The 13,231-nt window shown below is 35.9% G+C and overlaps 2 protein-coding genes and 1 pseudogene across 3 annotated transcripts; all 3 read right to left on the bottom strand.

Moving 5' to 3' along the window:
* Positions 1-1,290: 1,290 nt before the first annotated feature.
* LOC132301562 (protein ALP1-like) lies at positions 1,291-2,549 on the bottom strand. Its single transcript, XM_059798805.1, has 4 exons — positions 2,303-2,549; positions 2,146-2,234; positions 1,818-2,049; positions 1,291-1,736 (listed from the first exon to the last, which is right to left on the bottom strand). The coding sequence occupies exons 1-4, from the start codon at positions 2,547-2,549 to the stop codon at positions 1,291-1,293; spliced, it is 1,014 nt and encodes a 337-aa protein (XP_059654788.1).
* Positions 2,550-2,631: 82 nt separating this feature from the next.
* LOC132300424 (uncharacterized) lies at positions 2,632-5,900 on the bottom strand. Of its 2 annotated transcripts, XM_059797471.1 has the most exons (3): positions 5,686-5,900; positions 5,499-5,597; positions 2,632-3,349 (listed from the first exon to the last, which is right to left on the bottom strand). In XM_059797471.1, the coding sequence occupies exons 2-3, from the start codon at positions 5,499-5,501 to the stop codon at positions 2,798-2,800; spliced, it is 555 nt and encodes a 184-aa protein (XP_059653454.1). In that variant the 5' UTR covers positions 5,502-5,597; positions 5,686-5,900; the 3' UTR covers positions 2,632-2,797. The 2 variants fall into 2 exon arrangements, with proteins under 2 accessions (XP_059653454.1, XP_059653455.1); XM_059797472.1 differs by lacking the exon at positions 5,686-5,900 and having other exon boundaries at positions 5,499-5,675.
* Positions 5,901-6,005: 105 nt separating this feature from the next.
* Positions 6,006-12,753, bottom strand: LOC132300422 (probable 3-hydroxyisobutyrate dehydrogenase-like 2, mitochondrial; annotated as a pseudogene).
* Between the last annotated feature and the right edge of the window lie 478 nt (positions 12,754-13,231).

The following is a 13,231-nucleotide window of genomic DNA, read 5'->3' as shown; positions in this document are numbered from 1 at the left end:
ATCATATTTTTAATAGAAATATATATAACCAAAGAGTAATTACATAAGCAACTGCTTTAGCGAAAATGTAGAATGTTAGTTCTAGTAATTGAACTAATAATTTCAACCATTTTGCATATTATCTTGATCTGAAACTACACTTCAAGTTATTTGAGGTATAGCTTGTTCCTTTGGTGATGATTGTCCATAGGTTTGTGTTTCTTTCATTTGCTCATTTTGCGCATTAGCGAAAGAAGAAAAAAAAAATACTACATAGCTCTGATAAGAATTTCCGACTCTTATAAGTCTGCATTGGTGGGAATTCAACTCCAGAATACCGACTCTTGCCTTCTTTTCTGTAAGGAAATGTAAACCCCCACCAAATTAGAAACACATCTCTTTTGCTACAAAAAAAAAGAAGAAGGAAGAGATATAAATGAATGAAGAAATCCTTTATCTGTGCAAAATCTTGGTTCCCATTAATTGTACTACAAAATTCTTATTTTTTCCCATCCCGAGACCAATGTTTTGGCATCAACTTGAGTCTTGATGACATGTAGAGTTCCATCTTTTTACCGTGTTCTTATTAAGATCACCTTTTTCATTTCTAATCCATCTATTTGAAGTCAAAGCACCCTACTAGAATGGAAGCTTGTAAGGAAGCTTCTCAAATCATACTCATTCTTTTGTATTAGGAAAAATGACAAAGAAACTGAGAACAAATTAAACAATAGATTAAATTAAACAGTAGTAGGTGACATGGGACCAAGGAAAAAGAGGTTTCCTTGTGTCTCCCTTACCTTTTAAAGCATCAAAAGGTCAAAGTTTATCGCACATGAGATATAATTCAAAGTTCAAACACAATTCACTTCATTGTTTACAAATTTCAACAATAGGATTAAAAAACGAAGAAAAAGATGCTTAACAAATAAAAAAATGTTTCCTTATGTTTTCCTTAACTGTTAGGAATGTATCAGAAAAACGCAGAAGATCTTATAGGAGACATATTTCAAAAAACACAAATTTCACTTCTATGGAACAAACTTTAATAGTAGGACACATCATCTTCATAACAGCACACATCACATTCAAGAGAGTATCAACACACTTCATATCTGCAATGGTAGCATTTAAGTTGAAATATAATAATAATAATAATAATATCAACCAGTAATAATAAAAGCAAAATAGTAACAGCAAAAATGATATATATATATATATATATATATATATATATATATATAACAAGCCCACAATAGTAACAAATATATTACATATAAAAGAAAAAACATACCATCACTTTCAGGAAGATCAATAGTGCCCAAGAGAATTCCAGATTCGATCAGCAATAGTATTACATAACTGATCCATTTCTAGACGCTGAGCCGGAGGCACATGCTCAACAATCTCATCGTCTTCACCATCACTTTGAGGAAGATCGTCACCATCAAATAAATCATCAGGCTGATGCTGATTTCTAATGAAGTTATGTAATGTGCAACAAACCATTACAATCAATACTTGTGTTGAAAACTTATAAGGAGGCATTGCCTTCAAAATAGCAAATCTCATCTTCAACAACCCAAAGCATCGCTCAATTATATTTCTCAAAGATGAATGCCTATGATTGAATACTTCCTTCCGACCACGGGGTGGTCTACTCCTACGGTATTCGTGAAAGTGGTAAGTAAGACCTCGAAATGGGGCCAAATAACCAAGCTTATTGGCATACCCTGAGTTCATCAAATAATACTTACCTGCCATGTTTAGAATACATAAAGATATATACACTATAATAAACTAGCCATACATTAAGTGAATTTGTACGATAATAATACCTAGTGGTGGAGCTGGAAAGTTCATTGCCTCATTCTCAATATACTCCTTTAGGATTCTCGAATCATTAGCGGAGCCTTCCCACCCAGCTAACACATATGTGAATCTCATGTCAAAGTCACATACAACCATTACATTTTGTGTGGTATGACCATTTCTACCACGAAATGGAAGTTGTGTAGCTATTCGCAGAGTTGCAGGAATGTGGGCTCCATCTATAGCTCTCACGCAAATCTTGAAGTAAGGTTAAAACTTAGAAGACCCTTTAATCTTATTTCGAATCATAGAAAAATCAAGAGGGACAATGATATAGGTGCCCAACTGACATACTGCATTCAACACAGCATGGAAGTGTCTGGAAATGGTTTCAGTGGAGTGTTGAAATCTCTCTTCTACAACATGATTCCTTTGATTATGAGCTAAAGTAAGCAAAAAGATTACCACTTGTTCATATACAGTTAAAATTTAGAATCCTTCAGCCCTATACCTTTCAGGGTACTACACAATGTTCTTAAAACTTTAAGGTACATCCTTAAATTTTCGTAACATCTTTCTCTATGGCCGTTTAGAATCTCCATAAGATACGCTTCCCCTTGTAAAATTGAATCCCTACAACGGCTTTTTGAATAGAAGTTCTGCTCTTCTAAAAGAGCAGCAAATATTAAAACACTCTCATTGTCCTCCTCATCGTCATATAATTGAATTATTCTTCTTATATTGTTCCAGATGTCCATTACTCTATTTAAAGATTTAATACAAACAAAGCATTTAAGTTAATAAACAAAACATTTAAATAATAAACAAAGCATTTGAGTAGTAACAGGCATCCAAAAAATAAAAGTATTTAAGTTATTACAGTCATCCAAATGTGAGATAATAAAAGTATTTAAGTTATTACAGTCATCCAAATGTGAGATAGTAATAAGTTAAACGATGACACAAAACACAACCATCCATAAAGAAAGACTCAAACATTCAGTGCCTAACCAATCCTCATTTCCTCAGGTAGCGAAAGAAAAAATTTCTGCCACTTCTTAGAATCATGAAACAACTTCGATACTTTAGCGAATTGGGCCATCTCAATTTTAGGTATTTTTTGTAAAAGGAGCATGCAAGCATCAAACATTTCATCATCTCTATCCTTTTTAGAGGGAGAGAGAACTTCATCATCTCCTTTCTCACATGAAGATACACGAGTAGAAGTAGAAGATGTTTTAGCTGCTTTCTCTATTGCAGCTTCAATTTTCGCAATTCTCCTCGCAGAATTCTTATTCATGTTTGACAAGAGTGCAGCCATACCGGGAGATAAACCATTTCTTTTGGCTTTCTTACCTTTACGTAAAGGTGGGAGATTGACCTGACAACCTTCTTCCTCGTCATCGTCATCATTGGGAGTGGACAAAATGATTGCGGGGGGTACTGTAGTGGACGGGTGGGCATGCATACTTGTTGCATATGTGTCCCCAAATATAGTCGACATCTTGTCAAAATGCTTACATCCATGCCTACGAAACTTATTTGCACCCGTAACAACCTACAAATTTTGTTACAATATTAACCTCATAACAAATAATATACGAAATTTTATTATTTATTTAAGACTAATAATTAAATTACTAACATTGCTCAACCTGTCCCATCTCTCTTCCTCAACTATAACCATGCCCGTCTCATGATCATATCCCACGTCAGTCTCCGATAATAATTTCTTAAACTCGAAATAAATTTTCCGCAATTGGTTAAACTTATTCCGAAGTTGGGTTAAACTAATTTTTCTCCCTGTTTGAACCTTCATTTCTTTTACCAAATTATTCCAAACACTTTTATTATATGTTGTGCCAGTACAATTACAGCCCTAACTTTTTCCTCCATAATATTCACAAATTTTTCATCGAGTGAGTCATCCCATAATAATTTTCCATCATTCGTAACTTCAGCCACCCCTTCTCCTTCAATTATGAGATAATCACTGCATTGTTCCACATTCATATCTATCTAACATATTAATAACATTATAATTAATACAACAAAAATAATATAATTGACTAGAATATATAAACTAACCTATTAATGTTCAAACATTCACTTAGACAACCCACTTAAACATTAATGTTCTAAATTAAACATGGATTGAACTGCAACCACTATGTTCACCCAAGTGAAAAGCTAGTCATAATAAACTACTGTAAGATTCAGTTGCCTCGTCATTGTGAAAAAACAAAGATTTAAACAACAGATTCATGCAAGCAATCTTCAGCAGAATTTACATCATAAAATAAAAAATAAAAGGAAAATATGTGTTTGTGTGTGTGTGTGAAGCATTATATATTACTTTTGCTTATCCACTATAGCTTTTGCTTTGGAGCCGCTTTATGAAAACAAAGCACGAGAGCGAAAGGAAATGATCAAGATGCAAAGAAAAATAATCTCCATGAATGATGGTCATAAAGAGATGGAGTAAGATGAGAAAAAAATATCAAGTCTTGGTCTCATGCCCACATATTTACTGTTGCTATTTCAGTCTTTTTTCTTTTTTCTTATTTATTTATTTATTTTTAAATATTATTGCTTTATAAGAACGACTCATGATGCTTGAAAACATGTGGATCAAACATGAAGGCCTGTCTGGGTTAAAGCAATTTTTAGAAACGAGGGTAACGATGACAAACAATTAATGGTTGAGAAATGTGATTGCAGGCCAGCTATTTAAGGTACACCAGAGATCCTTGCAGAAACACCAAGAAAAATTTCCAGCATATAATGGTACCCACCCTCCATTTAGTCAAATGCTTTGCAATGTTCCTTCTTTCTTATGAATTCCCCAACACTAGCTATACAGCTTCCTAACAAATTAATTAATAATTATAAGGTGTATAATATAATAGTACATACCATGAGTTGCCAATTATAGCATCGATTGGTGTTTTTCCACAATGCACAATCTTCCAGCGCCTTATAGTTAAGGTTTTGACCAATTAATTAAATTACAAAAAAAAAAAAAAAAATCCTTTATATTGGTTTCATTTGAAAAAGAACAATACTTGTTAGAATGTCATGTGTTCAATTTGAATTTTAAATATAAAAGAGGAAAAGTTATAAAAAAATTAACACATTCTCTGTTAAAATTCTCTTAAACCTTTCAGTATACCCCAAGTTTTTCTTCATGCATAAAATCTAAATGTATCCCAGGCAGTCAAGATCTACTCTGATTTTTTTATTTTTTATTTTTTTCATCAGAATACATATTGTGAAGAAAAAATGTCAATTCATATCCATATCCATATGTTACAAAACCACCCAAAACAAATCCATGTGTTACACTGAATCTGATCTAATCAAATAGAAGGACAATTTGACAAGGATTCCAAACAGAAAATTTCAATTAGGACTCTACTCAATAGAACAATTGAATAATAGTAATACTACAGAACAATACTCATGCAAGCACTCAAAATCGAAATCCCAGTGTAACTAACAACAATTAATTCCAACTACGGATATGGATCTGGGTTTAAAATCAACAAAAAATTCAACCAAAACCCAAAAATGAAAAAATATAATCTCGATTCAACTAAAACCCAGAAATGGAGAAATTGAAAAAATAAAATAAAATAAAATAAAAATAAAAAATCAACATCGCTATGAAAGAAAGTGCAAAATAGAGAATAATTTAAGAAAGGTACCATAGGGCGGCTGCTGCTACTTCTTCCTTCAGACGCTGAATACAGAGAGAGAAATCGCCTCACACAACTATAAGAAAGAAAACAAATCACCTCACACAACTGCAAGAGAGAAATCAAATCGCCTTTAGAATCAAAGAACACTTGTAATCACACTATTACAAGTATTTTAGGGCTTCAAAGAACTTACAGTCAATATCACGAGGTTCGTTTTGGTCGCCCCCCAAATCGCCAGACATCTAGGGGTTTTAGAGGAGAGAGAAAATATCGGGTCGAATGTTGCAAATGGCTTTTAAACTTGTTTCCTCCGCTACAATGTTCGACATAACTTACTTCCTCTGCTACAATGCTTCTATTGGGCTAACAGTATTGAAACAAGAAAAAACACCATTTTGGTGTTTCACTTTTTGGCCCAAATTTTGAAAATGTTTTAGTACTGTTTAAAACAAACAACAGCTACTAAACATGTTTTGGGCCTGAAAGGAAGCCCTGCAACAAAAACACCTAAAACAAAACAGTTACCAAATAGGCCTAATCGAATCATATCCTAGATATGAGTTTCTTAAAAAGATTCAAGGTTTCTTTGCTTTCAAACATGTTTTAATTTTCTGCGACTATAATAAAGTAAGGTTTATAATTTGGAAGGACAAGTTTTGGAAATGGATAAAAAAATATTGAGTCTCACAATACTTGCGATTAGAACTTTTTAGACCAAAAACTCGCCGAGGAGTAAATATTGGGTAAAATTATTACATGGTTCCCGTCTATTGATACATAATCAAAAGGCTGGATAAAGCGTCAACCAGTGATTGGTCCGGGACCATATAATAATTTCTCAAGCATTGGGAAAGTCACCCCATGAAAATCAACCGTATCAATTTGTTGAGAGCATTTCTTCATAAGTGGGACCAATTTGTGTATGCCCGGCTCACCCAATATCATCTCCTAACACAGGCCATATTGTGACACCTGTCATGGGTTCTTGCAACAGGAACACAAGCACGCAAGTACCAAGGACAGGAAGAAGACCGGTATATATATATATACACACACACACACACACACACACACACATACACACACGCAAACTCTTGGAGCATCAAGCCTCCGTCTTAGACTTAATCAATACTTGTATAGAACTGTAGAGGTGATTGGAGAAATCCAAAGAGATTAGTCTTCTTTTTTTCAGTTTATTGAATGTTGACATTGGAGTAGGTCACTCTCTCTCTCTCTCTCGCTCTCTCTCTCTCTTTGGGATTGAAATTTAGAAAATTTATTTTACGTCATCCATAACTAGTTGACTGATCGAACCATTAGTTTAACCAATTGAATACTATCAAACAAAAGTGATAACTTAATCAAATCATGCCCTAGAGCAAACTACATATAGAGTTAGAAGCAAGGACTCATCAAGTTTGTTCAGAATTTGTTTCACACGAGCTTCTTGAAAAGATTCAAGGTCTCTCTTGGTTTTAATCCTTCTGCAACTATAATAAAGTAAGGTTTATAATTTCGAAGAACAAGTTCGGGAAAAAATAAAAAATAAAGTGCTGAACCCATTTTACCCAATCTCATTCGGGTAAGATCCAATTTATTTTATTTTCCTGATCTCTTTAATAAAAGAGGACATGTTTTCTTTTCATTGGACCACATAAGCGGTGAGAATATATTGCAAATTCTTACCACTGAGGACCTAAGTATTGTCCTATATATATATATATATATATATATATTTTTTTTTTTTTTCTCGTCTTTAGAAAGCTCAAACAAACCTCCACAAATACCTCTAAGTTCAAACACTCAACCTTCCCTTTGGGGAAGAAAAGTCATACCGTTTGGGCTAATGCCCATGGGTGATATGGTTGATTATGATATGAGTTTCGTGTTATTCTCATTTCAATCTGCTGTTGTTACTCATTTCATTTTCAAACTTGTTTGTTTACAAAGTCATCGTTCTAGAGGCCTAGAAAATATTAGGGGAAGGGGCATCCTTATTTCCCAGCATTTTTTCCTAACCGGACTGATTGTGTCTATTTAGACCAATCACGTTAATATAAGGATAGTTTGATTCTTCTGAGTCAGAATGTGACTCTAGCACGCCCATGTAAAAACGAATGGAACAATTTTGGAACACGTGAGACCACTGTGTCTATTGAATATTTAATGGAGGAATCAGTGGAGGAAAATCTTCAATAATAGGAAACAACATTAGTTACCGAAAGATTTTCCTCCACTGATTAAAATCTTTCAATAGTGTCAAATACTTCAATCTCATGTCAATCACCAGATCAAGATCCCAAAATCTACCATAACAAGACCCCCGGCATGAAGGTGAGACTAGCAATCACAAGCCAATTTCACCTGACACTAAAAATGGACTTAAAGAGTCCAACGAAAGATAGAACACATAGGAGGTTCACGGTGCCTTAGAGCCTCACCATAACTCCGCCATACACTTGAACAACTCCCTCAACTTTGTCATCGAGGTTCGAACAACATCAGAATAGACCAGTTAGTTGTTTAGGCTGAACCAACACCTATTATGCAGCAACCTGTGGCATCACCAAATTGGTCGCCACCAGTTTACACTGAGACTCGAGAGCCAGCATAGATGCAGCCGCAACAACAAATGCAGGCTCAGCATCAGCCTCAGGTGGTTCCTCAGCCTGCTCAGGTGCTGAATGATAAGAACTTCAATCAATCAACCACTATTAAATAAACAACATATTGGAATGGGTACGAGCAAGTTCACTGGAGACCCCAAATCCCATCTTTCAGCCTCACCTACAGGTAATTCCACACCCAGCGGAACAAGATTATTTTAATAATTTAATCTGTTAAAATGTACCCTTATCTCAACCACAGGTGCAGCGTCAGCATTAGCCCATGTTGGTCAATAGAGACCAAGTCGAGAGTGGGTAAACCAATTTATAAGAAATCATATCCAGACTATATAGACTGATTTGAGTTCCCCAAGAGCTATCGAGTCCCAAAATTTCTAACTTTCTCAGGAGAAGATTTTACTTCGACCACTTAAACACACTGGTCATTTCATAGTCTAATGTGGAAAAGTTAGGTTGAATGACTTTCTTAAAATAAGGCTTTCCCCCAAAATTTCTTTATGGTGACTCTTTTCTCCTGATACATCAGTTTGCCACCAAACAAATGTTTCATTCTCATTTCTATGGAACTGAGCCTACAGAATCCATGGCTGTTTATCTAGGTTGTCTCAACTGCTTAAAGAATCGGCGAAAGCTTATATAATTAGGTTCAAAAAAGCAAGGCACCATTGCCATGCGGTTCTCCCTAAGACCGAAAGTTTAGATTTAAATGGTCTTGATGTTGAGCTTTGCAAAATGCTTGATAAGTATAGTTTAGAGATCTAATTTTATTAGCCTCAAGGTACCTATTATATAGCTTAAAATATGCAGTACACTTTGATCAATCAAGCCATCAATCAAGAACCATTGGAAACAATAAACACTTCGATCGATTGATAACTGTGGAAATTCAGTTTCCTTTTTGAATTAGAACATAGCAAACCCTACTCTCTCTATATATTTCTATTTTGCATATATACACTACTTCAAGGCAGAACATATGCATGCAGAGAATACATATAGAGAGAGCATTATATTGGGTTCTGGTGTGGATCATATTTTTAGTTGCCCTCATAAATCAGTATTGGTGAGTGTTTTTCATTGTTTGTTGACATATATCGCTGTGGACTTCAACTGAAGAGTCTAACACCATAATCATTCCAATTAATCAAAGACTGATTTGGACGACTAGCGACTGAAACTAAATCACTGGTTGGAGAAGCAGATTCGACAGGAGCAAACTCGGTTCATAAGCGGATCATGTGCTTGGAGACTCACAGAGAATTGGTGGGTTGATCTGTTTCATGGAGGTAACCAGGGGATTCTAGGACTTTGGAAACTGTTAACTTAGGTTGTAATCCTTCTTTTTCATAGTGGATTCAGTTTGCGGGGGTTTTCACGTAAAAATCTGTTTCCGTTGTTGTTGTTGTTGTTTTTTTTTTTTTTTTTTTTTTTTTACCATGTCAAGAAACACACTCACACACACCCACTTATCTCAACGGGGACTTGAACCCTCAACCTTCTACATTAGAAGGAAGTACCACTAGGCTACAACGTGGATAATGGATTGAAATTGAAATTGTTATTTGCATGCGTGGATAATGGATTGACTAGTTTTTAATTTCTCTATTATTATTTGAATTTCAATTTCCATTAAGTTTGTTTAAATTCAAAAAGTAGTTAAAATTAGCTTATCCAACTTACAACACCTAATCAACCCCCTCTAGGTCTATATCAAGGGCCTTGCACGACTCTCTATCAGAGCCTCGAGTTATCAGTCCTATGAACTTCCAAGTAATGCATTTATTTATAGATTGTCTTACAACAAGATATTGGTACAACCAGTATTTTTAGTACGAGAGGAAATGTTGGGGATCAAAGAAATTGAAGTGGAATTAACCTCAGAAAGAAGAGAATTAGAGGAAAAGAAAGAATGACAGCTTTACAGAAGTTAACCCCAAGGACATACCAATCTCAGTGGAAGAACAGAGCATTGAAATTATCTGGCCCTGGAGCTTTGCAATCCTTTAAGGGAGACGAAAGTGTCCAGAATTTCTTGGTCTGTGATGGTAGCAATCAGGTTTTGACCCAGATACTTGGAAATGGGGTTAGAAATAAATTGTTGGACAAAATTCAGCAAGTTACTATCAATAGAAGCAGAGTACACCAAAAGATGAGGGAGACGTAGTGAGATGTACTATCTTTTTTCAATAAAGAAGATTCAATTGGAATGCTTTCTGTAATTGTGTTTTGATCCACCAACTGGAACCATTTGATTCTAGCCTTTTGTTTATAAAAACTCCCCTCTACTTTGTTGAGCTGGATAAACTGGTTTAGGACAGTTTGCTCCTTAATTATGAGCTCATGGGATGTAGGACTAGCATCAATCCCTAGCAGGATGTTGTACAAGTCCTCAGCTTTAGTCCTCAGTTTTACTTTGGAAGATTATCAAAACTGTTTTTGTTGAGAACTTTAAGCTCAGCTTTAGCCAACTTGAGTTTTTGGACAAGTTGAAACATGGGGATACCTTCAAAGTGAACCTCCCAAGCCTTTTTAACATTAGGCTTGTTTCAGGGTATCCATCCTTATGTAAGAGTGTGATAGACAGCTTAATGTAATTGACTGCTAAGCTTTAGATATCGCATTCAGACAATGAAGCACATGTCAGATATCAAACTAATCCTATAGAGTCTCATTTAAAATTTATTAAATGCATTATTCACTATACTAATGCTTGTAGATATGAATTTTAGCATTTTGTTGATCCTAAATGCAAGCACTAAGGATAAAACTGTTTTTTCCTGTCATTTACTATTTCCTTTACCAATGCATGTGCGTATGTGATTTCAGTAATTTTATTGAGTAATTGTTATTGTTACCGTATAAACTGAGGTACTAATGACTTCTTTTTACAGGAGATTTGAAATTGCAAATCTGATTAATAGATACTGATAAAAAATGTCCATGATTGAGATCAGCATATAAATGTCCAACTTCTTCTGTCTGCTGTTGAAACCATTCATGACACATACCTAAAAATTATAAATTGGGTACAAAACCTATATATATATATATATATACATTTTTTGATAAGTAGTACAAAACCTATATATTTAAATAGTAAGTTGTTCACATGATCCTTATAACTGAAGCATAAATTTTACTATCTTCTTTCTGTCTATGTAACAATGCTTGAAGGACTCAAATCATTCAAACTTTTTGCATCCAAAATCCTTTATCTTAATTCACCGTTAAGTTTCAGCCATTCTTGCTAGGTGCAAATGCGTGTAGCAAGGTACCTATGACATGGCTTCACAGTAGTTATGGACCTACTAATCCATTGACAATGTCTTAAAACACAACACAATTCAGTATAGCACAATGACAATCCAATAAATACATGAATAGATACACTGTTTTCACTTATCAAGCCTAATTTCAGTTCCAACTGAAAACCACTCAAATCTAATGAACCCAATTCCATCTTCATATTGCTAACATACTGCTCCCAAACTCCTTTACTCAGCATTTTAATTCCAAACACCAAAAATCTATATATATATATATATATAGAGAGAGAGAGAGAGACTCACTTGCTATTGACCCTCTCTATAACGGTAATCAGTCCTTGAGTGCCAAGCTTTCCATTCCCATTAGCCACCATCCCAGAGAACAACTGCTTGGACAATGCAGCTCCAGGCAACACCACCACCTTGTCACTCTCTGCCTCCACAACATCAACGCCCATCCCCAAATCCTTCACCATGTACTCAGCAAAACCACCAGGTCTGAAGTCCCTCCCAATCATCCTCTCCCCAAATAACTCCATCACCATCGACCCTGCCGCCTCTCCCCTCACCGCTTCCAACCACTGTCTCACATCCAACCCTGCCTTCTCTGCAAACACCAACCCTTCACTCAGCCCAACCAAATTCGCTCCCACCGTAATTTGATTCGCTATCTTGCAGCTTTGCCCACAACCCGCATTGCCCATATAAGTCACCCTCCCCATCACATCAAACAATGGTGACAACCAATTCACTACCCCACCATCTCCGCCCGCTAATATTGCCAACTTCCCCCTCCCTCGCCCCAATGTCGCCCCCGGACACCGGAGCATCAACAGACCAACAATTCTTTTCACGGGCAGCCGCAAAAATTTCCCGGGCGAGCGCAGGGTGGCTGCTGGTCGTGTCGACCATTACTCCTCCAGGGTTTAGACCGGCAAGGAGGCCGTTTTCCGTTGTCTAAGACAATTTGTTGAACATCTGGTGGGTGTCCCAGCATTGTGAAGACAACGTCGCAGGCTTTAGCGACATCGATCGGAGAATTGGCGAGATGGGCACCTTGGGATTGGAGTTGAGAGGCTTTGGAAGGGGTTCGAGCGTAGACGGTGACGGAGTAGCCGGCTGACAGGAGGCGAGAGGCCATGACGCCTATGCCAATCCAGCCAATGCGAGTTTGGGTTTTGGTTATGGGTTTTGGGTAGGGAGTGTCCATTTTTTTTTGTTTTCTCCGATTTCAGTTTCAGTGGAGAGAGAAGCAGAGATCAGCTTCTCGGCGTCATCTACGGCGATGTGAACTTTAGAGGAGAATTTGAGGTACTTTTGACTTTTTGATCCAAGTGGTGCTAAATCACTGGTCATTTGTACATTGTACCACATGAATTTAATTTTTATTTTATTATATATATATATATATATCCGAATTTCAAAATTTAAATTAGTTTTCCTTTACAACGTTATTGAAAATATTCTTTTTAATGTTTAGTAATAACATTTGGGCATGATAAGAATAAATGCGACATTTATAAATCACCCATGGCTTGGAGTACTATAAAAGAGCTTTGAGGTGAGTCCATTTTAAGGGTGTCAAAGGGTTGAAAGCAAGTTCAAGATAGGGAGGAGACTTGAGCACCATAAAGGGTATGAAGTAAGCTCATTATAAGGGTGTCAAGAGTTGAAAGTAAGTCTAAGAAAGTGAAGAAAGGGATATCTTTCCATGAAATTTCGAAGAGGTTCCGATGAAGTTTTCGGCAGACAAACCTAAATACGGTGAGACTCCAACGAATGTTTTAACCATCAAACCCTAACTCCGACAATGATTCTGGTGACCATAATTGAATTTCGATGAGGT

The sequence above is a fragment of the Cornus florida genome, unplaced genomic scaffold (assembly GCF_030987335.1).
Source record: "Cornus florida cultivar Cherokee Brave unplaced genomic scaffold, ASM3098733v1 CherokeeBrave_3.0.0_Hap2_Chr03, whole genome shotgun sequence".
In the NCBI taxonomy this organism is placed as follows: Eukaryota; Viridiplantae; Streptophyta; class Magnoliopsida; order Cornales; family Cornaceae; genus Cornus; species Cornus florida.
Note: the sequence above shows the minus strand (reverse complement) of the source record. Positions and strands in the feature narration are given on the sequence as shown.